This window comes from Pelophylax lessonae, assembly GCF_965119305.1.
Source record: "Pelophylax lessonae genome assembly, chromosome: 1".
NCBI classification, from domain to species: Eukaryota; Metazoa; Chordata; class Amphibia; order Anura; family Ranidae; genus Pelophylax; species Pelophylax lessonae.
The window spans coordinates 160,452,544-160,479,917 of NC_138768.1; the positions used below are offsets into that span (position 1 = coordinate 160,452,544).

Sequence of the window (27,374 nt, forward strand, 5' to 3'; positions counted from 1 at the left end):
GGTTAAGGATAGGCCAAAAATACCTCCGACATGGAAAAAAGGCTAAGCAACTCAACTGTGAACAAAAACATAGGAACTGGGGTGCAGAAAATGGCAGTAGGTGCTCCGGACTGATGAGTCAAAATTTGAAATATCTGGCTGTAGCAGGAGGCAGTTCGAGAAGAGATGGCAAGCAGTATAATAATGAGTGTCTGCAGGAAACAGTGAAGCATGGTGGAGGTTCCTTGCAAGTTTTGAGCTGCAGTTGGAGTTGAAGATGTGATTAGGATCATTGGTGTCCTCTATGCTATGAAATACAAGCAGATATCCATCATGCCATACCATCAGGTAGGTGTGTGATTGGCCCCAAATGTATTCTGCAGCAGGACAACAACTCCAAACATGCAGCCAATGCATTTAGAAACTATCTTCAGTGTAAAGAAAAACAAGGAGTCCTGAAAGCAGTGGTGTATTTAGGTTTTGTGCTGCCCTAGGCCTAACTATGCTTGGGCACCCCCTAATTTACATATGACACACCCCTTCCTGTAAAGGCCACACCCCTTCCTGTTACCCGCCCTGTCATCTGTAAACCACAGACCATAACGACAGTCTATCAGTGCCCTTCAATACAGCCTCATCAGTTCCCATAAGTTCAGCCTCATCAGTTCCCATAAGTTCAGCCTCATCAGTGCCCATCAGTGCAGCCTCATTAGTTTCCATCAGTGGCCATCAATGCAAAATATTAGTGCCCATCAGGACAGCATATAAGTGCGGCCTCGTGCCCATCAGTGCAGCATATCAGTTGCCCATCAGTGCCACCTCGTGCCAATCAGTGCAGCACATCAGTTGCCCATCAGTGCAGCACATTGGTTGCCCATCAGTGCAGCATATCAGTTGCCCATCAGTGCAGCATATCAGTGCCCATCAGTGCAGCTTATCAGTGCTGCCTTATTAGTGCAGCTTATCAGTGTCACCTCATCAGTGCAGCCTTATCGGCGCCCATTAGTACAGCCTTATGTCACTGGATTAGTAAGGATTACTCCTTTCTTTTGGGATATTTGGATTTGTGTTTGCTGCCACTGATTTGTAATCATAGGATTATTTCACTTATTTGTATAATGAATAGGACGTCCATAGTCATTATACAAATAAGTGAAATAATCAGTGGCAGCAAACACAAGTATATCCAAGTACAAGTATATCCAAATATCTTATAAGCCGGCGGGGACCCTTTTCGTGTGGGAGCTGGGAGGAGGCTATTTTTTTTCGTGCGGGTTGCAGCTTTTTTGCTGCCCCCCTGCAAAGTGCTGCCCTAGGCCTGGGCCTTGTTGGCCTAGGCCAAGATACAGCACTGCCTGAAAGTGATGGTTTGGCCCCCACAGTGCCCTGATGTCAACATCATCAAGTCTGGCTGGGATTACATGAGGAGACAGAAGGATTTGAGGAAGCTTCCATCCACAGAAGATCTGTGGTTAATTCTTCAAGATGTCTGGAACAACCTACCTGCAGAGTTTCTTCAAAAACAGTGTGTATCTAGAAGAATTAATGCTGTTTTGAAGGCAAAGGGTGGTCACTCCAAATATTATTTGATCTAGATTTGTCTTGCTTATTTACTTTCCATTTTGTGAATTGATAAAAATAAACTATTAACATTGAATTATTAAAATTCTGAAAGGATTCTAAATTTACAGCATGTTTTCACACCTGCCTAAAACTTTTGCACAGTTATGTGTACACACATTTACTGTATGCACACATACACAGTTTCATTGCTGAGGTTAGAGTATCTCTGCCTCTTAAGTAGACCTAGTTTCAGATTTTTTTTATTTTAAGAACATGCATGCTAAGTAAAGTGTACATGTAACACTTACAAGCATTTATTACCTCTTATTAGGGATCACAGTACTCCCGCTGATCTAGCTTCAACTGTTTTTCCTTTCTGAAGGATGAAGCCATCATTGTTCAGGCATAATCTAGGGGTCAGTATCTACTTGTGAGATGCCATCTCAGAGATGACACAGTCATGGAAATCTTGGCTGTATTCAGAAATGTCTCACAAGGGTCAACCCCTGATTATACCTTTACACCTTGTATTACACCTTATGATGAGCCACAAAGTTCTAATGCTGTTTTCTAACTGCTGAGAGGGGACTGAGGAAAGTTTTCTCCTACCTGCAGCAGGCTGATGACATAATCTAATCCTAGTCACTTGCCTGGAACTAAAGGATTGTTTTTAAATTATAAAAAGGTACAGATGTTTTATTTTTATTTTAATGATATGGTTCACTGTATTTTGTGACTTGTCACATATATTCATGCAGACTTGCAGAATTACTGAAAGGTTCGCTTTAAAGTAGGCTCCGAATCCAGTAACAACGTTAACAAAATACTCTTTCAAGTTTGCTTTACATATGAGAAAATGTATTAAAATAAAATGTGTTCCCTTTCTGAAAACTCAGGTAAGGCATCTGAAACCTCCAAGATATTTCTGGCAACACATCAATAGTATATTGGGAAAGCTGTGCTTTTTTTTTTTGGGAATGAAAACAAAATGTATTAAATATAAATTAATGGCTAATGGTAATGTTGGCCAATATACTGTACTCTGCTCACTTGCTGAAGATTAGGTAAAAACCTGAAAATGTCACTAGACATCTGTCACACTGTACATTATTAAATAAATGTAACATAAATATATTGATGTGCTAATAATACCAACCAGATTATATGTTACATACCATTTCCTTGATAAGTAAGGAGCTCTTATCCAGTTGGCAGCTTTCATTTATTTTATCTTCACCAATATCCGTCTTTAGAATCCCTATATAGAGGACACAGTCCGAACATGATGAATAAATGCTTGTTGTCCTATATACATATATTATATATATATAAACATATTATATACAGTATATATATATATATATATATATATATATATATATATATATATATATATATATATATATATATATATATAGTGATAGTGCATCTGGAAAGTATTCACAGCGCTTCACTTTTTCCACATTTTTTTATGTTACAGCCTTATTCGAAAATTTATTAAATTGATTATTTTTCTCCAAAAAATGCTCCATAATGACAATGTGAAAGACATTTGTTTGAAATCTTTGCAAATTTATTAAAAATAAAAAAAAACAAAAATAAAATCACATGTACATAATTATTCACAGCCTTAGCTCAGTACTTTGTTGAAGTACCTTTTGCACCAATTACAGCCTCAAGTTTTTTGAGTATGATGCTACAAGCTTGGCACACCTATTTTTGGCCGGTTTCTCCCATCTTTTTTGCAGGACCACTCAAGCGCCATTAGGTTGTATGGGGAACGTCAAGTGCATAGCCATTTTCAGATCTCTCCAGAGATGTTCAATTGCGTTCAAATCTGGGCTCTGGCTGGGCCACTCAAGAACATTCACAGAGTTGTCCCATAGCCACTCCCTTGTTATCTTGGCTGTGTGCTTAGGGTCGTTTTCTTGTTGAAGGATGAAACTTCGCTCCAGCCTGAGGTCCAGAGCGCTCTGGAGCAGGTTTTCATCAAGGATGTCTCTGTGCATTGCTGGATTAATCTTTCCCTCAAACCTGACTAGTCTCCCAGCTCCTGCTGCTTAAAAACACCCCCCACAGCATGATGCTGCAACTACCATGTTTTAACTGTAGGGATGATATTGGCCACATGATGTTGCCTGGTTTCCTCCAAACATGACGCTTGCCATTCAGGTCAAAGAATTCAATCTTTCATTAGACCAGAGAATTTTGTTTCTCATGGTCTGAGAGTCCTTCAGGTGCCTTTTGGCAAACTCTAGACGGGCTGTCATGTACCTTTTACTGAGGAGTGGCTTCCGTCTGGTCACTCTTCTATACAGGCCTGATTGCTGGAGTGCTGCAGGGATGGTTGTTCTTCTGGAAGGATCTCCTCTTTCCACAGAAAAACACTGGAGCTCTGTCAGAGTGATCGTCGGGTTCTTGGTCATCTCCCTGACTAAGGCCCTTCTCCCCCGATTGCTCAGTTTGGCCTGGCGGCCCGCTCTAGGAAGAGTCCTGGTGGTTCCAAACTTCTTCCATTTACAGATTAGGGAGGCCACTGTGCTTATTGGGACCTTCAATGCTGCAGAAATGTTTCTGTACCCTTCCTCAGATCTGTGGCTCGATACAATCCTGTCTACAACAAGTCCTTGTCTTCATGGCTCGGTTTGTGCTCTGACATGCACTGTTAACTGTGGGAACCTTATAGAGACAGGTGTGTGCCTTTCCAAATCATGTCCAATCAAATGAATTTACAACAGGTGGACTCCAATCGAGTGTCATGACAAAGGCTGTGAATACTTATGTACATTTCTTTGTTTCTTTTATTTTTAAAAAATTTGCAAAGATTTCAAACAAATGTCTTTCACGTTGTCATTATGGGGTATTGTTTGCAGAATTTTGATGACAATAATGAATTAAATTAATTTTAGAATATGGCTGTAACATAACAAAATTTTATGTAAAGTAAAGTGCTGTGAATACTTTTCAGATGCACTATATATATATATATATATATATATATACATACACACACACAGTACCTCACAAAAGTGAGTACACCCCTCACATTTTTGTGAATATTTTATTATATATTTTCATGAGACAACACTGAAGAAATGACACTTTGCTACAATGTAATGTAGTGAGTGTACAGCTTGTATAACAGTGTAAATTTGCTGTCCCCTCAAAATAACTCAACACACAAACCTTAATGTCTAAACCGCTGGCAACAAAAGTGAGTACACCCCTAAGTAAAAATGTCCAAATTGGGCCCAATTTGTGAGACACTGTATATAAATTCTTCTTTTGTTTGTTACTGTATCTGCACAGATTTTGTTCTCCCATCCTGTGCTGAATGGTCATACAGAAATGTTTTTAAGATTCTGGAAGTTATTTTGCAACTCATACACTCGCTGGTATTTTATTTCTTATTAGCCTTTTTTTTTTTAACTGATATGTTACTTTATATGTGACGCAACCTTTATCTGTTGCACTTCTTGCACTAATTAAATATTATTTGCCAATATCCCAAAACAAATGCATTTATTTCTAAAAATAGGCTGCTGTGATTGAGAAATCACGTGTCCTTACATCACCTTCTGACCAACGTCTGATCACATCTGTCTCCCACTATGGCAGCTCGCACAAATAGAAAACTTCTAATCCCTTATCAAATCCTTAGTGGAAATTTCAGATGCTGGCAGGCAAGAAGTACCTGGATTTTTATCTCTTCAAGCAGTATAAGATTATTCTCAAAATTCATTTGTAGGACAAAGATACAGAGACCTTTCTGTCTTAACAATGTGAAAGCGGCAATAACACTTTCTCCCCTTTTTCTTATCATTAGAGGTTATCTCTTGGGAAGCAATTGCCTTCTTAACAGGTTCTTTTAATCCAACCTCAGTAGAGACCTTTATTAAGTTTTTAAAGAACACTGAAAGCTCTAAACAGGCAATATGACTGCCGTGATGCTATATTCTCTGTTCATTTGTGATGACTTTTTACAATAGGAAAATGTTACCACTGATAAAAGGGCAAAAAGAGCAAGGCTGCCTCTGCCTAGCCTATGGTATCTCTTGGAAAAATCCTTCTATTATATAACAATTCCTTTCACTTGAATAAGATTAGGAAAAGCAGGTTCGACTTAAAAAGCATCCTATATATTTTTTTTAATCTGAAATGATAAAAACATGCACAGATAAAGCTGAAAATTTGTGTGAAAATATTTGTGGATATAATGTCAGGAATATTACAAGTTATCCCTTAAGAAATGTTTACAAGATGGATTTTTAACTACAAAACTATGATTAATAACTAAGATTCTTAGATTAACTAATACCTTCTTTAATTGCAGTTTATTATATTAAGTCTGTATCTGAATAGGGACAACTAAACCGTGCGTGGAGAGATTTCATTTATCTCTGTGAATAAATACTTTAACAGATTAAGCAGTTTTTGTTGCAAGGGTACATATCATTATGTGGCATAGACAAAAATCTGTTTACTCATTCTTTTACCCATATCAGATCTCATCAAAATATCTTGGGTACTCCTTACAATATAACAACCAAGGAAAATTATGCAAAACTTGGACAGCAAAAGGTCCACTGACTACATTAGAACCCTGAACACTAGGTGAGCTGCAATACATTACTTTAACCACTTAAGCCCCGGAGGATTTGGCTGCTAAACGACCAGAGGGCATTTTGCGATTCGGCACTGCGTGACTTTAACGGACAATTGCGCGGTCGTGCGACGCTGTACCGAAACGAATTTGGCGTCCTTTTTTTCCCACAAACAGAGCTTTCTTTTGGTGGTATTTGATCACCTGTGCGATTTTTTGATCACGCGCTATAAACAAAAAAAGAGCGTAAATTTTGCAAAAATAGCAATATTTTTCCCTTTTTTTTATATGAAATTCCCCCAAAAAAAAATGTAAAAATCAAAATTTTTTAATATTTTCGGCCAATTTGTTTTATGCTACCTATGTTTGGTAAAAAAAATCGCAAAAAGCGTATTTTGATTGGTTTGCGCAAAAGTTATTGCGTTTACTAACAAAGGGAAAGATTTTTGTCATTTTTGTTGTTTTTTTTTTTAACGCGTAATGGCGGCGATCTGCGATTTTTTTTGCGGTACTGCGACATTGCGGCGGACAGATCGGACCCTTGACTGACATTTTTGACACTTTTGGGGTTACCAGTGACATTTCTACAGTAATCAGTGCTATACATATGCACTGTTACTGTAAAAATGCACTGGTAGTGAAGGGGTTAACTTTATTTGAGAGGGAGGGGCTGTGTGTGTCCCTAGGGGCGTGATTCTAACTGTGATTGGCTGTGGCTTCAACTGTATGAGGAGTGATCAATGGATCTACATAGTAGATCCATGTGATCAGCTCTCATACAGAGAGGAGAATGACAGGCAGCTTGTTTACACAAGCTGCCTGACTATCTCCCTCTCCCCCGCCGATCGCAGAGTGGCCGGCGGCGATCGGGTCCGCCGGTCACGCGCGCGGGGGGGTCCGTGACCACGCGGGAGCGGGAGCGCGCCTCCGGCGGCGCGCGCTCGCTCCCTAAACCCTCACAGGCGAGCGACGTAGACCTACGTCACTTTGCCTGTGAGGGGCTGACCGCCCACGTAGATAGTCGTGCGGCGGTCGGCAAGTGGTTAATAGCATGTTACCTGACCACAATGTTTGTAAAGAGTCCAGAAGAAGTGCCTCTGGATGTAATAAGCAAATATGGCAGCCCCTAGGTACATATAGTATATAATTACAGGTTATACATAGAACATATTTTTGAAATATTAACAAATATTGAAAAGCTTATTTTACAAATAGCTACAACAAATTGAAAATACTATATATTGACCTTAAAGCGGAGTTCCGGCCACAAAAAATTTTTTTAATGAACATACCCCCGGGACAGTCAGGGCTAGTACATTCCACAATGGCTAGCCTCTGATCTGTCCCGGTTCGCACTTACCTGCAAGAAGAAATACTCACTTTTAAAATTTCTTCTCCAGCATTGCCATCTCTGTTGTGGGCAGCTGAAGCCAGCGCGATCCTCTTCTGCGTCCTCTTCTCCCAGAATGCGCCTGCACCAGCCCCTCTCGTCACTTCCGGTGCGGCGCCGCATTCCTCCACAGCTTCTGGGCATGCCCAGAAGCTGTTTAGCAGGGAATGCGGCGTCGCACCGGAAGTGACGAGCGGAGCCGGTGCCGTCGCATTGATTCCTGGGAGCGATGACGTTCAGCTCCCAGGAATCATTGCAAACCAGAAGTGACGGCGCTGGCCGCGGACGCCGAGGGAGGAAGTGGAAGAAAGATGAGTATTTCTTTCTACAATAACAAGGTAAGTAAAAAAAAAATAAAAAATCCTAACTATCCATTTCCTTTTCAGGTGAAGAAAAGCAAGCGGATGGCCACAAAATCGATTATGTCGATTTTGTGGCCCGGAACTCCGCTTTAAGCATTTTTTCTTGCCTTATTCTAGTTTAAAGGCAACTCCTGTATATATACACATTTTGAGGCATTATTGTTGTAATTTACATGTACAATTAATAGATAAGAAAGTATATCATAATTATTTGTTTTAACCACTTTAAGACCGGAAGATTTTGTGATTTGTGATTCGGCACTGCGTTACTTTAACGGACAATTGCGTGGTCGTGCGACGCTGTACCCAAATAAATATAGAATTTTCTTTTGGTGGTATTTGATCACCTGTGCAATTTTTATTTTTTGCGATATAAACAAAAAAAGAGCGACAATTTAAAAAAATATATATATTTTTTTCACATTCTGCTATATAAAACCCCCCCCCCCCCAAAAAAAATCTAAAATGTTTTAACATTTTAGGCCAATTTGTTTTCTGCTACATATTTTTGGATCTGAGATTTTTTGCAGGACTGCGACATTGCGGCAGACAGATCGGACCCCTAACTGACATTTTTGACACTTTTGGGGGGACCAGTGACACTACTACAGTAATCAGTGGTATGCAATGGCACTGTAATAATGCCATTGGCAGGGAAGGGGTTAATACTAAAGGTGATAAAGGGGTTAAATGTAAGCCTAGGGGAGTGATTCTAACTGTGGGGGGTTGGGCTTGTGAGATGATCACAGAGACATGCGATCTTATATAGCAGGATCACATTGCAAGGAGAAGAACGGACAGCTGTGAGATCAAGGGTGTCCGGCGGCAATCGGAGCCGCCTGACACACGCACTGGCTCCCCGGCTGACGAGCGGGGGCGCGCCACCGGCAGTGCGCGCTCGCCTCCTGAGAATGAGCGACGTAGAGCTATGTCGCTTTGCCCAGGAGCGGCTAGCTGCCACAGTAAATCTGCGGCGGGCGGTCGTCAAGTGGTTAAACTATTTTTTTAAAAAGAAGTTTCAGTTATTTCCTGGTTTCCATGCCTAGGCAAATGATGTCATTCATCCCAAGAGTGTTCAGGATGGGAGGATGGGTTCTCTCAGCAAAGCACACTTTCCGGCAATCGGAGCCGCCTGACACACGCACTGGCTCCCCGGCTGACGAGCGGGGGCGCGCCATCGGCAGTGCGCGCTCGCCTCCTGAGAATGAGCGACGTAGAGCTACGTCGCTTTGCCCAGGAGCGGCTAGCTGCCACAGTAAATCTGCGGCGGGCGGTCGTCAAGTGGTTAAACTATTTTTTTAAAAAGAAGTTTCAGTTATTTCCTGGTTTCCATGCCTAGGCAAATGATGTCATTCATCCCAAGAGTGTTCAGGATGGGAGGATGGGTTCTCTCAGCAAAGCACACTTTCCTGCCTGGCTGCCTGAGCTAAGGGAAAATGGATTCCAGAAAGTAAATAATCTGCCCTTACTTCAGATGGCCACAGCCATAAATGCTGGGCTAGGGGCTGTTTTTCAAAGTGATTTCTCAGCAAAATAAAGCATGGAGAAATGGATGGGCAAGTTTGCTTTAACCACTTGCCGACCGCCGCACGACTATCTACGGCGGCGGTCAGCCCCTCACAGGCAAAGTGACGTAGGTCTACGTCGCTCGCCTGTGAGGGTTTAGGGAGCGAGCGCGCGCCGCCGGAGGCGCGCTCCCGCTCCCGCGTGGTCACGGACCCCCCCGCGCGTGTGACCGGCGGACCCGATCGCCGCCGGCCACTCTGCGATCGGCGGGGGAGAGGGAGAAAGTCAGGCAGCTTGTGTAAACAAGCTGCCTGTCATTCTCCTCTCTGTATGAGAGATGATCACATGGATCTACTATGTAGATCCATTGATCACTCTGCATACAGTTGAAGCCACAGCCAATCACAGTTAGAATCACGCCCCTAGGGACACACACAGCCCCTCCCTCTCAAATAAAGTTAACCCCTTCACTACCAGTGTATTTTTACAGTAACAGTGCATATATATAGCACTGCTTACTGTAGAAATGTCACTGGTAACCCCAAAAGTGTCAAAAATGTCAGTCAAGGGTCCGATCTGTCCGCCGCAATGTCGCAGTACCGCAAAAAAAATCGCAGATCGCCGCCATTACGCGTTAAAAAAAAAAACAACAAAAATGACAAAAATCTTTCCCTTTGTTAGTAAACGCAATAACTTTTGCGCAAACCAATCAAAATATGCTTTTTGCGATTTTTTTTACCAAACATAGGTAGCATAAAACAAATTGGCTGAAAATATTAAAAAATTTTGATTTTTACATTTTTTTTGGGGGGAATTTCATATAAAAAAAAGGGAAAAATATTGCTATTTTTGCAAAATTAACGCTCTTTTTTTGTTTATAGCGCGTGATCAAAAAATCGCACAGGTGATCAAATACCGCCAAAAGAAAGCTCTGTTTGTGGGAAAAAAAGGACGCCAAATTCGTTTAGGTACAGCGTCGCACGACCGCGCAATTGTCCGTTAAAGTCACGCAGTGCCGAATCGCAAAATAGCCTCTGGTCGTTTAGCAGCCAAATCCTCCGGGGCTTAAGTGGTTAAATATTGAAAATTAATTAAACAGCGTTTTTGATTTGTGGTGTTCAGATGCAGTGTAAGTCCACTTTAATACGTTACAGCAGCCGCCTTTTCTTTTTTTGTTCCTACCTTCCCTCACAAAAATGTGAAAAAGTTTCACGATTGTCTGAGAAGTGTAGTACCTTTTGTGCTGCAGGGCAGCACTTCCTGCTTTCTGGCCTAGGCTTACCCCTGCTGCCTCCTGGAATTGCCACAATACACCTATCCTAGGCAGTATGTTACTGAGAGAAAATGCACACTGCAAGGTTCAGTTCAGACACACACACACATCATTGGCATTGGTATGCTTTCACACACATGGGTTGCCCATATACCAGGAACTAGCGGCATTTGTCTGCATGTGCAGAAATCAGCCTACATATGCGCTGATTTCTGCACCTGCAAACAAATGCACCTCAGGTCTCTGTCAAGTCACAAATACTTGTGTACATGCTGGATTTCTGAAGATGGCAGTGTGAAAGTGGGACCGAGGGAAAGTATTGATGCACGGGTGAAGGTGAAGTTTTGCTTTAATGATCAGCGAGGGAGGAGAGACTGAAGAAATACATCTACCTAGCCAATTACATCATTTCCCCAGATTCCTCCTCACAAAGAGATACTGCAAGGTTTGGACCAACACAGCCATTTCTCTGCAGTTTCAGAACAATTTTGATTATGAAAAGTACAGATTCAAAAATGTGTTAGTGTGCGTTGGACTAGTCAGAAATCGATTCATAGAGAATAGTAAAGTTAGTTAGGTCCATTGAAGGTTATCACTTTTAACATAAAAAATAAATAAAAAATACTACTAACTTTGGAGTTGTATCTCTGCAACTAAAAAAATCCAGCATGTGTCTAACTTAACTGTTTAAATGGTACCAAGCATCCAAGACCTGACCATTTATGGTAGACTGCAAAGTAAAGGTGAAAATTACTGGATACTGATTAAAGTTGGATGACAGTGCCACACGGTTTAAATGCTCTGTAAATAAAAGCCTTCATACCCAGCTCATAAATCTGAACCTGGTATTAGTAGCCATTGGTGTGCGCAGCCTATTGTATTAGTGTGTGCACTCCAGAGCAAAAACACGTGTGTCAGTGGCAGAACTACCAGGGTTACAGCAGTTGCACTTGCGGGAGGACATCAGTGGCAGTGGTGGTGGGGATAGTGATGACATCAGTGGTGATGGGGATATGGATGACATCAGTGGCAGTTGTGGGGATAGATCAGATTGTGTCTGATGGAATTCACTAACTGCAAAGGTGAGCGGTGAATTGTCCACAATATTGGAGAAGACAGTGTATTATCTTTAAGCTTGTTGAGGATCCATTTCCTTCTGTGTCCGATTTACAGGCTTGTTTGTAAACCGCCTCTGGTGAGTTCATTACCATTAGGTGAGCACAGCGGTGTGGTGGAGGTGTGTGTGCCCAGCTGTCTTTCTTCATGTGATTTCACTCATGGCAATGGACTAACTTTGGGATTTCTCTTCTAATAATATACATAAGAAGTAAAGATCCGTTCATTGCACCCATTGGGACCTTTTTTGAGAAATGAACAATATTAGTATACAGTGGGTACGGAAAGTATTCAGACCCCCTTACATTTTTCACTCTTTGTTATATTGCAGCCATTTGCTAAAATCATTTAGGTTCATTCTTCTTCCTCATGAATGTACACATAGCACCCCATACTGACAGAAAAACACAGAATTGTTGCAGATTTATTAAAAAAGAAAAACTGAAATATCACATGGTCCTAAGTATTCAGACCCTTTGCTGTGACACTCATATAGTTAACTCCATTTCTTCTGATCATCCTTGAGATGGTTCTACACCTTCATTTGAGTCCAGCTGTGTTTGATTATACTGATTGGACTTGATTAGGAAAGCCACACACCTGTCTATATAAGACCTTCCAGATCACAATGCATGTCAGAGCAAATGAGAATCATGAGGTCAAAGGAACTGCCTGAAGAGCTCAGAGACAGAATTGTGGCAAGGCACAGATCTGGCCAAGGTTACAAAAAGATTTCTGCTGCACTTAAGGTTCCTAAGAGCACAGTGGCCTCCATAATCCTCAAATGGAAGACGTTTGGGACAACCAGAACCCTTCCTAGAGCTGGCCGTCCGGCCTAACTGAGCTATCGGGGGAGAAGAGCCTTGGTGAGAGAGGTAAAGAAGAACCCAAAGATCACTGTGGCTGAGCTCCAGAGATGCAGTCAGGAGATGGGAGAAAGTTGTAGAAAGTCAACCATCACTGCAGCCCTCCACCAGTCGGGGCTTTATGGCAGAGTGGCCCGACGGAAGCCTCTCCTCAGTGTAAGACACATGAAAGCCCGCATGGAGTTTGCTAAAAAACACCTGAAGGACTCCAAGATGGTGAGAAATAAGATTCTCTGGTCTGATGAGACCAAAATAGAACTTTTTGGCCTTAATTCTAAGCGGTATGTGTGGAGAAAACCAGGCACTGCTCATCACCTGTCCAATACAGTCCCAACAGTGAAGCATGGTGGTGGCAGCATCATGCTGTGGGGGTGTTTTTCAGCTGCAGGGACAGGACGACTGGTTGCAATCGAGGGAAAGATGAATGCGGCCAAGTACAGGGATATCCTGGACAAAAACCTTCTCCAGAGTGCTCTGGACCTCAGACTGGGCCGAAGGTTTACCTTCCAACAAGACAATGACCCTAAGCACACAGCTAAAATAACGAAGGAGTGGCTTCACAACAACTCCGTGACTGTTCTTGAATGGCCCAGCCAGAGCCCTGACTTAAACCCAATTGAGCATCTCTGGAGAGACCTAAAAATGGCTGTCCACCAACGTTTACCATCCAACCTGACAGAACTGGAGAGGATCTGCAAGGAGGAATGGCAGAGGATCCCCAAATCCAGGTGTGAAAGACTTGTTGCATCTTTCCCAAAAAGACTCCTGGCTGTATTAGATCAAAAGGGGGCTTCTACTAAATACTGAGCAAAGGGTCTGAATACTTAGGACCATGTGATATTTCAGTTTTTCTTTTTTAATAAATCTGCAACAATGTCAACAATTCTGTGTTTTTCTGTCAGTATGGGGTTCTAGGTGTACATTAATGAGGAAGAAGAATGAACCTAAATGATTTTAGCAAATGGCTGCAATATAACAAAGAGTGAAAAATTTAAGGGGGTCTGAATACTTTCCGTACCCACTGTATGTGGATAACGTACCTAGAGCGCCGCTAGTGGACTCACGATAAAGCCCAAAGAGTTGGAAATATATGGACATCTTCACTCAGTTCTGAGGGTTATTTAATAAAACTGGAGAGCGCAAAACCTGACGCACCTCTGCATAGCTTTCAAATTTTATTGCCAAAGCTTGCTTGAACAAGCTTAAGTTAACAGCTGATTCGCTACCATAAATATCTGAACCAGATTCTGTGTGCACCAGTTTTAGTAAATCTACCTGACTATGTTTTGGCACCCTTAAGAGGAAAGGTGAAAACTTTTCAATGTGTTTTTAGATAATGTAAAGAGATTACCTTGATGTAAATTATGTTCTGAATATATATTAACATATTTAACACACTGTCCCTGTGTATAACTTTTAATGACTAATATACACACAAAGGCTCTTTTTCCACCTTGTACAGCTACACATGGGTTGTGTTGCATTGCTTCTTTTCACAATGTAAATATATGAACTGGTGACTGGTGAGATAATTCAAAACCATGTATTCCCTATGTGGATGATATCTTATTACTGCAGAGAATTATATGACTACTAATGGTCTTGTACTTTGAATTGTATGTAAACTATTGCCTCAAATTTTATGTACTGAGATATTTTACAGTATAGACCATTTATTGGTCTCACTGTGTCCTCAATACACAATTATTTGCCTGTATTTTTCTATGATTTTAAACCTTTTTTGTTGAATAAAATAATAATTTTTTTTAAAAAAACTCTTGTGCCCGAAATCCTTGTTTCCCAATCCTTCCAACCATATTAGTTAATTGAGGATAGGGGCACACCCTAATTGGATACCTCATGGCCCAGATTGCTGCTGTCTGTGGACACATGACCTATAAAATGATGCAGCAGGCTAGTCCATTTTGCTGAAATTTCATTGCAAAAACTCAAAATGGTACCCAGTAGTTTGTATGGCCCCCATGTGCTTGTATGCATGCCTGATAATGTTGGACATGCTCCTAATGAGACGATGGATGGTGTCCTGGGGTATTTCCTCACATATCTGGACCAGGGCATTACTGAGCTCCTAAACAGACTGAGGTACAACCTGGCAGTGTCAGATGGATCAAAACATAATGTCCCAGAGGTGTTTATTGGATTTAGGTCAGGTGAGCGAGGGGGCAATTCAAAGGTATTAATCCCTTCATTCTCCAGGAACTGGCTACATACTCTTGCCACATGAGGCCGGGCATTGTCGTGCACCAGGAGGAACCCCTGGACCCATTGCACCAGCATAGGGTTTGACAATGGGTCCAAGGATTTCATCCCGTTTCCTAATGGCAGTCAGGGTACCATTGTATAGCCTGTGGAGGTATGTGCGTCGCTCCATGGATATGCCTCCCCAGACCATTACCGACTCACAAACAAAATGGTCATGCTGAACGAGGTTACAGGCAGTATAATGTTCTCCATGGCTTCTCCAGACCATTTCTAGCCTGTCACATGTGCTCAGGGTGAAACTGCTCTCATCTGTGAAAAGCACAGGACGCCAGTGGCGGAACTGCCAATTCTGGTGTTCAATGGCAAATGCCAGCCGAGCTCCCTGATGCCGGGTAGTCAGCATAGGGTCCACTATAGGATGTTTAACCCTCAGGCCGCTGTCATGAAGTTTGTTTCTGATTGTTCGGTCAGAGAAATTTACACTAGTAGCCTGCTGGACGTCATTTTGTAGGGCTCTGGCAATGCTCATCCTGTTCCTCTGTGCACAAAGGAATGGATACCAGTCCTGCTGATGGGTTAAGGACCTTCTACGACCCCGTCCAGCTCTCCTAGAATAACTGCCTGTCTCCTGGAATCTCCTCCATGCTCTTGAAACTGTGCTGGGAGACACAGCAAACCTTCTGGCAATGGCACATATTGATATGCTATCCTGGAGGAGTTGGACTGCCTGTGCAACCTCTATAGGGTTCAGGTATTTCCTCATGCTATCAGTAGTGACACTGACCCTAGCCAAATGCAAAACTACTGAAAAACAGTCAGAAAAAATGACTAGGGGAAAAATAATTTCAGTGGAATCCACCTGTAAAACCATTCCTGTTTTGGGGATTGTCTCATTGTTGCCCATCTAGTGCATCTGTTGTTAATTTCAATTCCACTAAAGCAGCTGAAAATGATTAACAACTCTGCTACTTAACTGATCAGGCCAATATCCCAGGAGTTTATTTGACTTGAGACAAACAGCGCACGCCGACCTCGAGTAATATCGTTTTATTGAAAGACACACAATACACGATTAAACAGTTGCACTCACATTTTCCATCTTAATAATAGGCATGTCTGCAAGAGCGGGACCTGAAGAAGGAGGCTCCGCCTCAGAAACGCGTAGTCATGGCAACCACTCTGCAGTGCTGAATCCCTTCACATCCCTTCCTATACCCCCGGTAGCTACCGAGCGGAACGTCGGCCAAGGCTCCAGGCGCACTTGTGCAGTTGAGAAAGTCGGTGGACCGACGCGCAGGTGCACTAAGGTCCGTCACGCAGACGCTCGGCGGGGAGAGAGAAGGAAGAAGCGGGTGGAAGAGTAGGCTGTAGTGGTGTCCTAAGCCGAAGATAGCTGTTGGGCATACCGTAAGTCATCCAGGAGGGAGAGGAGGAGAAGGCTCTTGCAGACGTGCCTATCATTAAGATGGAAAATGTGAGTGCAACTGTTTAATTGTGTATTGTGTGTATTTGAATAAAACGATATTACTCGAGGTCGGCATGTGCTGTTTGTCTCCTACTCTTGCAGCTGTGTTTCTGATCAAGTCCGCCACCCAGTGGATTATAGGAGGAGCTGCAACGACCATGAACTGCTGTATGCACACCGCAAGCAAGCTGGGACTGTATAGAGGATCAGCGCCCTTATACTGGTGATATTTCACATATTGTGTGTGGATTGTTGTTTGTTTAATTTTTTTGAGCAGTGTATTTAGACAATATTTGCTTAGGCCAGTTTTCAGCTTAAGGCCCTTTATACACAGGAAGTCCGTCAGGCGGACTCAGTTTTTCTCAGCGGGGGATCGATCCACCGATCCCTCTCTGAACAGGCGGGTGGCAGCTGTGTCTCTGCTCTGTGTGCGGAGACACAGCAGTCAGGTCCCGCAGTTCTCTATGGGGGAATCGGATGGGAACGGACCGCCTGTCCGTTCTCATCTGATCCAATCGGATCCGCTGGACGGATGGAAAATAGGGTTTCCATCCGTCCAGATTTGACGGATCGGATGTCAGAATACATGTCTCCGCTGACATCCGATGCCCCATAGAGATGCATTGGGTGTCTGTTCAGATCCGCCAAAAAAACTGACAGGCGGATCTGAACGGTCCGCCTGTGTGAAAGGGGTCTTAAAGTCAATGCTGCAATACTTAAACAAAATATGTGCTTAATAAAACACAACAAAGTTTACTTTGAAATGAATATCATTTTTGTCATACTGGAAGTCATTCAAGATGGGCAGAAGCAGCTATTCACAATGTGGGCCTAACTGCTAAATTGAAAAATGTATAAAAACGTTAGAAAGTGAAACTGGAGCTTTTGATCCCTCTCTGAACAGGCGGGTGGCAGCTGTGTCTCTGCTCTGTGTGCGGAGACACAGCAGTCAGGTCCCGCAGTTCTCTATGGGGGAATCGGATGGGAACGGACCGCCTGTCCGTTCTCATCTGATCCCATCCGATCCGCTGGACGGATGGAAAATAGGGTTTCCATCCGTCCAGATTTGACGGATCGGATGTCAGGATACATGTCTCCGCTGACATCCGATGCCCCATAGAGATGCATTGGGTGTCTGTTCAGATCCGCCAAAAAAACTGACAGGCGGATCTGAACGGTCCGCCTGTGTGAAAGGGGTCTTAAAGTCAATGCTGCAATACTTAAACAAAATATGTGCTTAATAAAACACAACAAAGTTTACTTTGAAATGAATATCATTTTTGTCATACTGGAAGTCATTCAAGATGGGCAGAAGCAGCTATTCACAATGTGGGCCTAACTGCTAAATTGAAAAATGTATAAAAACGTTAGAAAGTGAAACTGGAGCTTTTGATCCCTCTCTGAACAGGCGGGTGGCAGCTGTGTCTCTGCTCTGTGTGCGGAGAGACAGAGCAGTCAGGTCCCGCAGTTCTCTATGGGGGAATCGGATGGGAACGGACCGCCTGTCCGTTCTCATCTGATCCCATCCGATCCACTGGACGGATGGAAAATAGGGTTTCCCTCCGTCCAGATTTGACGGATCGGATGTCAGAATACATGTCTCCGCTGACATCCGATGCCCCATAGAGATGCATTGGGTGTCTGTTCAGATCCGCCAAAAAAACTGACAGGCGGATCTGAACGGTCCGCCTGTGTGAAAGGGGTCTTAAAGTCAATGCTGCAATACTTAAACAAAATATGTGCTTAATAAAACACAACAAAGTTTACTTTGAAATGAATATCATTTTGGTCATACTGGAAGTCATTCAAGATGGGCAGAAGCAGCTATTCACAATGTGGGCCTAACTGCTAAATTGAAAAATGTATAAAAACGTTAGAAAGTGAAACTGGAGCTTTTGATCCCTCTCTGAACAGGCGGGTGGCAGCTGTGTCTCTGCTCTGTGTGCGGAGAGACAGAGCAGTCAGGTCCCGCAGTTCTCTATGGGGGAATCGGATGGGAACGGACCGCCTGTCCGTTCTCATCTGATCCCATCCGATCCGTTGGACCGATGGAAAATAGGGTTTCCATCCGTCCAGATTTGACGGATCGGATGTCAGAATACATGTCTCCGCTGACATCCGATGCCCCATAGAGATGCATTGGGTGTCTGTTCAGATCCGCCAAAAAAACTGACAGGCGGATCTGAACGGTCCGCCTGTGTGAAAGGGGTCTTAAAGTCAATGCTGCAATACTTAAACAAAATATGTGCTTAATAAAACACAACAAAGTTTACTTTGAAATGAATATCATTTTGGTCATACTGGAAGTCATTCAAGATGGGCAGAAGCAGCTATTCACAATGTGGGCCTAACTGCTAAATTGAAAAATGTATAAAAACGTTAGAAAGTGAAACTGGAGCTTTTGCCGACAGCAAACATTTTAACTAAATGATTTGATATTTTCTAACCAGCAGAGGAAAAAGTATGGCCTAAATCCAAATGGTTGTTAATAGTCACCCTGGTGTGATGTCAACAATTCTTTGATTTCTTTAAAACCTCATCTCCAGCCAAAGTATCTTGCTGCCCCAGACAGCTACAATAAAATATGGTTCCCTGTTAATAATTACCATTTCCCTCTTACCTGCTACATGTCCCTTTAATTCTGGATGACATGAAAGAAATAGGATCTCGGAACTTGATTTTTCCACCTCATCTTCAAGCCACAGGAAGAGTTTAATAATCCTGGACAATAATTGTAGGTGCTTTAGCTGTAATGTTGTGTCTCTACTTTTCCTCTGATGGTCTTCTATGTTAACAGCTAAAGGAAAGTAAGGAAGACAAATGCAGACCAAATAAATATACTATACAAGTTTTTAAGCACTTTCTCCAATTATCTGCACTGTAATATAAATGAAAAACCCAACTGATCTAAGTATGAGGGAGGGAGAGAGGCCGACCAGGGAGCTCAGGTCCACAGATGTGTTCCAGACAAGGAGGAGGAGGAGGATGACTCTACCCCTTTTCTGTTCTTAAAACAGAGTTCTTCATAAATGCATGAATCAACTGATTGCAAACCAGTGTATCAGAACAAGTGAGTTTATTTATCGTAAGATAGAAGCAAAGGCCAACAGCATGCCACAGTCCTTACACCATTTGGAAATTCGTCTTTGACTGTTTACCGAGGAGAAACTGATTTTTGATTGGCTGCTTTGGGTTAATATATTACTGCATTACCTTTGTTTTATACTGAAGCTCAATTGTACAGCGTTTTCAATTAAATAGCATTTCTCACATTTTCTTCCATTTGCCTTTTTTTACCTTTATAGCATCCGTGTAACTTTGATGATCTTCAAACTGGTCACTGCTCAGGTTATAAGCTTTGAAGAACAATTTTAATACTACACTATGGTTGCTATAACTTAAGTTATATTGCCCTCCTTTTCCCTGGTATCTTGCTTTCCCTGCTGTGTTCATTCAGCACATAGATATTTTACACAATTATTTCAGAGACAGCCAGCTTTTAATCAGGACTTTTATTTCTCAATATGATCCATAGACCCCATAGAAACGAATACCTTAGGTCCTTGGTTTAATTCCTAATAATCTTCTACTGACTAGGTGTCACCAGAATAAGTTTAATACTTTAAAACACAGAGAAAAAAACAATGTACCATAAATAATTGCTTTTCTGGGCTGTTTGTCACTCAGACACTTATCTAAAGTGAACCTGTCAGAAACGTTATGACTTTAAAAGTAAAAGTTGCTCCCATATGGCACTTTTAAGCTTCTTCTGTGCATCACCCTGAATCTGGTTTAAATGTATTATTAAAGTAGAACTAAAGGCAAAATGTGTTTAATTTTGGATAGAGTTAGGGAGAGTTATAAGCACTACCTGTTTTTTTTTTTGCCATCTGTGTCCCACTAAGGGAGATTTCTGTTCACGTCATGCCCCATAGCCTAAACAGGAGATGGGAGGACATTCTTCCAAAGTGAGGGAATCCCCAGTTGTCACCAGGAACCCCAAAACTAGTATTGAAAAGATTTCCCCTCTATTCCTGTTCTGGGGAGCTGGGGGGTCTCCTTAATGGGGACAAAGAATTAAAAACTTGTCAGGTATTCTAATCTCTCTCTACCTTGTCCAAAATGTAAAAAAAAAAATTTTGCCTTTAGTTTTTCTTTAGGTCTTTGACCTCCCCAAATTTGGAAATAAATCAACAATGCTGTCCTTAGCCCTAAGCTTGCCTTAAACATCCTTACCTTTCAAAGCATTGCACTGGGCCATCAAAATGAGAAAGAACCATTTATGAACACTAATGCAAGTTAAAAATGGCCTGTAGCATTAAAAAAAAAAAAAAAACTGATACCCACAGGTGTTAAAGAAGAACTGAAGATTTACAAAGAAAGCAATATACTGTTCATTGGCATGGCTATGCTGTCAATATACAGATCTCAGAATGCAAACCAATTCCCTTGTCAAAACAGATCATCAGTATAATTTATTGTTGGTATATAAGACATTGTTTCTTTCTGGTGAGATAAAGGAAGAAAGTGCTATAGGTTTCGAAAGTTCTGCATATTTAGGATATTATTTTTTCTGTTATTGCTGCAGATCATTTTACTTTGGAAATAAATAGCACTCATCTAGTGGCAAACTGGAAAAGCTTTAAATTTGTAGGGAAAGAGGAAATGCCAGATTCATTTGTTTTTGAATGACTCCGAGCTGCCTTCAGTGATGTGCACAGAGAGAGAGGGTAGTATTCCTAACATGTGGGATGTTTGAACTTTTCTGCATTTCAGGAACTATTGGAGCCATGTAGACCACTAACAAGATTATTATTTTACTAAAATTGCAGTGGCCTTTTGTATAGGCCATAATTTAAATATAAACACCACTTTATGGGGTTTTTAAACTTTTGCCTTAAGGATAAAAAACACCTATTGAAATATAGGCCTAAAACAGAATAATGAATGGTACATTTTTTGTACCATATCATTAAAGTTTAATTAGATCACCCTCTGGAAAGAATGTGGAAAAAATGGTTTAGCTTTATACATTAAGTTTTATTTAAGAAGAAAAAAAAAAAACAGCATGGCTGACAAGACAAGTTCCAGCATCAGAGGAGTCATGTACAGGTACTGTATTTTTGATGGAAAACACAGGCATAATCAAAAGGCTTCTGTGTGCCTTAAGGAATCCAATTTAAGATTAAATTCTCTGAGTACATTTGTAGACACTACTTCATCTTGCAGCAAATTCCAAAGTCTGATTACTTTTTTGGAAGAGGAAAGGATTTCTTGTTAGAAAGTTGAACCTTTGCTTGACCCACAATACGTTAGTTATCTTCTTTTCCTTAGATTTCAGTTCTGCACTAACAAGACCTCATTTGTTTCCCTGTATTTGCAATTTATATATTTTTTCCTTTAAAAACATATCCTATCTTAGCATCCGTTTCTTAACACAAACTGGTTACGTGGGTTAAAAACAATTCCAGGGTCGTCTGTTCCTTGGACCTTTACAATTATAATGATTTGTACATGGCTGTGTTTGGTATAATTTGTAGTGAAAGTATTGTGATCGGTAATACAACAAAATACATTTACGTGGAGCTGGCATCTTCGGTTTACTGCAATGGTCACAGCAACAACTAGAACATTGCAAGAAATGATTGTAAGGTTGAAAAGGGCAAAAAGAAAACTCTTCTACTGCAATTTTGTTTACCTTTTTTTATCTTCAGAGCAAGCCAATGTGGCTAACACTAACATTACACCCTGCCTTAGCACAATGTGCCAGAATGAGAAATGGGGTTTAGTTACTAAAGTGGAATAGGATGTTCACTTTGCAAGGTAATTTGTCCCAAAGCTTAGTAAATAAGGTGAATTTCTGCTGACTTCCAATATCCAATCATATCCAAGCATGGATGTTAATTTTTTTTCTTCATTGCATTTGATTTGTTATGCTTTGTAAAGTGAAGCTACATTCACTAAACTCTGGGGCAATCACCTTGCAAAATGCAACTTCACTTGCAAAGTGAACAACCTATGCACCCTTTGTAAATCAACGCTAATGTGTCTAACATGAAAACAGTCTCCATGTGCCCTAAAGAAACCAATCCGATCCAGACTTGAATCTATACCAGAAGCAAGCTTTAAGAATCACTGCTGACAGGGTAGTGGCGGCTCCAGGAAGAAGGGGGGGCCGAGATTCAGGAAAGGTTAGACAGGTTGTGGTAGTTGGGGACTCAATCATCAAGAGGACAGAGAGGGCAATCTGTCGAAAAGATCGCGGTAGCCGGACAGTATGTTGTTTACCGGGCGCTCGAGTTCGGCACATCGCGGATTGGGTAGACGGATTATTGGGCGGGGCTGGGGATGACCCAGCAGTCATGGTGCATGTGGGCACTAACGACCAAGTAAAAGGAAGGTGGAGGATCCTAAAGAATGATTTCAGGGACTTCGGTAATAGATTGAGGAATAGGACCTCCAAGGTGGTTTTCTCTGAAATACTGCCTGTACCTCGAGCCACACAGGAGAGGCAGAAGGAGCTTAGGGAACTTAAAAAGGGGCTGAGGAATTGGTGTAGGAAGGAGGGGTTTGGGTTCCTGGAGAACTGGGCTGACTTCTCTTTAGTAAGAGAAGTCTTCTTTAGTAAGGATGGGCTGCACCTTAATGGGGACGGTACAGCTCTTTTGGGAAGAAAGATGGCCACCAAGTTGGAGGGGCTTTTAAACTAGGAGACGGGGGGGAGGGCTCAGAAGTAGAGTCAGTCAGGAGGGAGCAAAGGACAGAAGGCAGTAGTAGAGTCAGCAGCGACAGTAGTTCCATAATGTCAATTGGGGGGTCTGTGCGGGAAAACCTCAGACCAAACAGGAATAAAAATAATCACCATTCAGGATCAACTTCCACAAAACTAAGAGGGGTATATGCTAATGCCAGGAGCCTAGCTAATAAAATGGATGAGTTGGAAATGTTAGTACATGAGGAAGACATAGACCTTGTGGGAATAACGGAAACTTGGTTCGACCCCTCACATGACTGGCTGGCCAATATCCAAAGGTATTCGGTGTACCAGAAGGACAGGGTAGGAAAAAGAGGGGGAGGGGTATGTCTCTATGTCAAGAACAATGTAAGGGTGATAGAGAGGAGTGATATTACGGAAGGGATGAGTATGAAGTTAGAATCCGTATGGGTAGAACTCCATAGGGAAGAAGAAAAGGGAAAAGTAATTGTGGGGGTTTGCTATGGGCCACCCAACCAAAGGGAGGAGGTAGAGCTGGAATTTATATCACTGTTGGGTAAAGTGGCAAAACTGGGATCAGTCATCATATTGGGGGACTTCAATTATCCCGACATTGACTGGGAAGAGGGGACTGCACACTCACAGAAGGCCCGTCTATTCACGGAAACCTTACAGGACAACTACATGTCACAGTTGGTGGATTCTCCTACTAGAGAAAATGCAGTCCTGGATCCATTGATCACTAATGACCCAGACCTAATCTCGGAGGTAGGAGTCCATGACAACCTGGGCTCTAGTGATCACAGGATGATCACATTTAGCGTAAATAACAATATAACAAGGCAAGTGGGGAACATAAGAACCCTAAACTTCAGAAGGGCAAACATTCCAAAATTGTGCTCATTGAACTTGGACCAAACTCTGGGATCACTGACCAGGGAGGAAAAATGGGAATGCTTTAGGAACATATTAAACAAATGCATCTTGCAGTGCATTCTAATGGGAAATAAATTTAGAAGAGACAAAGCCAAACCTGCCTGGCTAAACCATAACGTTAAAAAACTTATTAGGGGAAAAAAAATGGCCTTCAAGAAATATAAATCAGAGGGCACAGTATCGGCTTTCGAGCAATACAAGGAGGCAAATAAGAAAAGTACAAACGAAATCAAAATAGCTAAAATCAACTTTGAGAGACAAATAGCGGAGGATAGTAAAAAGAACCCAAAGAAATTCTTTAAATATATCAACAGCAAAAAAGCTAGGGCAGAGCATGTTGCACACATAACTAACGAAGATGGGGGGATGGTTACAGAGGACACTGAAAAAGCAACTGTGCTGAACGCTTTTTTCTCGTCAGTCTTTACACAGAAAAAGGGGGGGGTACACGGACCATGACTATATGGTTAGTAGTAATACACAGGACTTGCCGCTATGGCTAACAGAGGGTGAAATCAGGGAAAGGCTGGATAAAATTAACACAAACAAATCACCAGGCCGGATGGCGTACATCCGAGAGTACTCAAGGAACTCAGTAAGATTATATCTAGACCACTGTTCCTGATCTATGCTGACAGTATTATGACAGGAAATGTATCGGGGATTGGAGGAAAGCTAACGTGATACCGATATTCAAAAAGGAAATTATAGGCCTGTCAGTTTGACATTGATAGTATGTAAACTTCTGGAGGGGATGGTAAGGGACTATATCCTAGAGTTTGCTAAAGACAACAACATCATCAGCAGTAATCAGCATGGGTTTACAAATGGGCGTTCTTGTCAAACCAATCTCTTAACATTCTATGAGGAGGTGAGCTGTGAGCGAGATAGGGGAAGACCAGTGGATGTGGTGTACCTGGAATTCGCTAAGGCGTTTGATACAGTTCCCCATAAGCGCTTAATTTATAAAATAAGGTCTGCAGGTATTGACCGCAGGGTTTGCTCTTGGATGCGTAACTGGCTAAAAGGGCGTGTCCAAAGGGTGGTAATAAACAGCGCATACTCAGACTGGTCGGAGGTGGTAAGCGGGGTCCCCCAAGGCTCAGTCCTGGGACCAACCTTGTTCAATTTATTCATAAACAGCATTGAGGACGGGATCAGTAGTTCGATATCAGTTTTTGCAGATGACACAAAATTGGGCAGGGCAATAACTGCACAGCATGAAGCAGATATCCTACAGAATGACCTGGACAAAATAACAGAGTGGGCAACGACATGGCAAATGAGGTTTAATGTGGAGAAGTGTAAGGTTTTGCACTTGGGGACTAAAAACATAAAAGCACACTACACGTTAGGGCGGGAACCCTTGGGGGAATCAAAAATGGAGAAATATCTGGGAGTCTTGGTAGATGATAGACTAGGCAATAGCATGCAACGTCAAGCGGCAGCTGCCAAAGCCAGCAGAATATTAGCATGCATAAAGAAAGGGATGTATTCCAGAGATAAGACTATAATCCTTCCACTTTATAAAACTCTGGTCCGACCACATCTAGAGTATTCTGTCCAGTTCTGGTCGCCAGTCCTCAGGAGGGATGTGTTGGAGCTGGAGAGAGTCCAGAGAAGGGCAACTAAACTAATTAGGGGATTGGAGGACCTTAATTATGAAGAGCGTCTGCAATCGCTTGATTTATTCTCCCTGGAGAAGAGACGCCTGAGAGGGGACATGATAGCAATTTATAAATATCTCTTTTGCATGAGGGATTGCATGAGGACTTGAGGGCATACAATGAGATTAGAGGAGAAGCGTTTAACCTCAGGCAACGTGGGGGGTTCTTTACTGTTAGGGCTACAAGATTGTGGAATTCTCTACCACAAGAGGTGGTTTCTGCGGGAAGTATGGTGGCTTTCAAAAGACTCTTAGACGTACATCTCAAGGATCAGAACATTCAGGGTTATGTGAGATGATTACAGCCACACACACCTACACAGGTTGAACTGGATGGACTATCGTCTTTATTCAACCTCACCTACAATGTAACTATGTAAGGTATTTGGGCATATTTCAAGAGTAACTTTACTTTTGTGGTGGGGGAATAGCAAATAAAGAAAAAAATAATATAGCGTATACAATTGCGACACAAATCATATCATAATTGAATGTTATTAAAAATCACCTTTCCTTTTCAATCTGCAGCAGTTGCAATTTTCTGAAAATGCAATGCAATATGGCTACCTGGAGCTGTTCTGTACCCAGAATGTATACTGACCACACCCCAGAAACATAATTTCCTGCTTGTGTGATTGGCTCACCAATTTTCCCAGAACCTTCCTAAGATACAAGTCAGATTTCTGGCATCCCCTGGAACAAAAATGTCCTTTTTGGTGAGATACTCCCAATAGGAGCACGTCTAAAGGGATGCAGGCCCAGCAGATTTTCTCATTAGAGCTCTGCAGCTTCCCCAGCTGACAGATAATTATGAAACCACTCCCATGTGACCCACTCCGCACAGAGGCACAGAGGAACAAACAATGATTTCTTCAGAATAACAAAAGGTAGGAATTTGCAACAAAGTTTGTTACAATCTTTGTAATGTACATTAACCAGTTCGGGACCTGAAGGATTTGCCCTCTAAATGACCAGGCCATTTTTTGCGATTCGGTACTGCGTTACTTTAACAGACATGTGACGAGACCAATCTCGCCACTGGGCATTGGAGAAGCCTGGTTGCTCGCCTCCTGCAAGGTGACTATGGACCCTCTCTCATCAGCCCATGCTAAACGTAAATCCCATGGCAATTTGACTGTGTTTGTGGCATATGAGCGCTGTTTGGATATGTTGAGCGCTCCGATCCAGGCTATCTGGGGATGGGTTGAATGTGGGGGTTCTGTTCAGTAGACTGGGAGTTATGCATTTTTGTGTCTTTTTCTGTTTCTTTAACCAATGTGGCAAATGGAGTCTTGCCTCTATCCTGGAAGCTAAAACTTATTCCTGTAAACTGTAAGGAACAGAAAGTCAACTCCTAATATGGTCATTCCAGGAAGTTCTGAGGAGACGGACTGTCTAAGGTGGCTCCCCATTCACCTTTTGTCAGGTGTGCTAATGACCTCACCTGTTGTCTGCTAAGGGAGGTATTGACACTCAGAGTAATGTGTATTGAGGGCTCGTTAGGGAACCATTGTTCTGTGTCTGACTATAGTTTACATTGATTGCCCCCTGGGGCTTCTGTCTCCTTGCATTGGTCAAAGCTATCTGACCAATCCCTGTTGACTCATTTTCAAGTCCTCATTTGCATAGCAGCCCTCCTGGTCAAGCTATCTGACCAATCACTACTGACTCATTTTCGAGCCCTCATTTGCATGTCTGGAGAGGACCTTAT

At 42.2% G+C, this 27,374-nt stretch overlaps 1 protein-coding gene across 1 annotated transcript in view; it reads right to left on the reverse strand.

Annotated features, from left to right (window-relative positions):
• Positions 1-27,374, reverse strand: part of KIAA0825 — a 735,478-nt gene that overhangs the window by 578,593 nt on the left and 129,511 nt on the right. Inside the window, exons 5-6 of the mRNA XM_082247736.1 lie at positions 18,967-19,143; positions 2,718-2,800 (exon numbers count right to left, since the gene is read on the reverse strand). Coding sequence (XP_082103862.1) covers positions 2,718-2,800; positions 18,967-19,143 — 260 coding nt within the window. The remainder of the gene's footprint in view (positions 1-2,717; positions 2,801-18,966; positions 19,144-27,374) is intronic.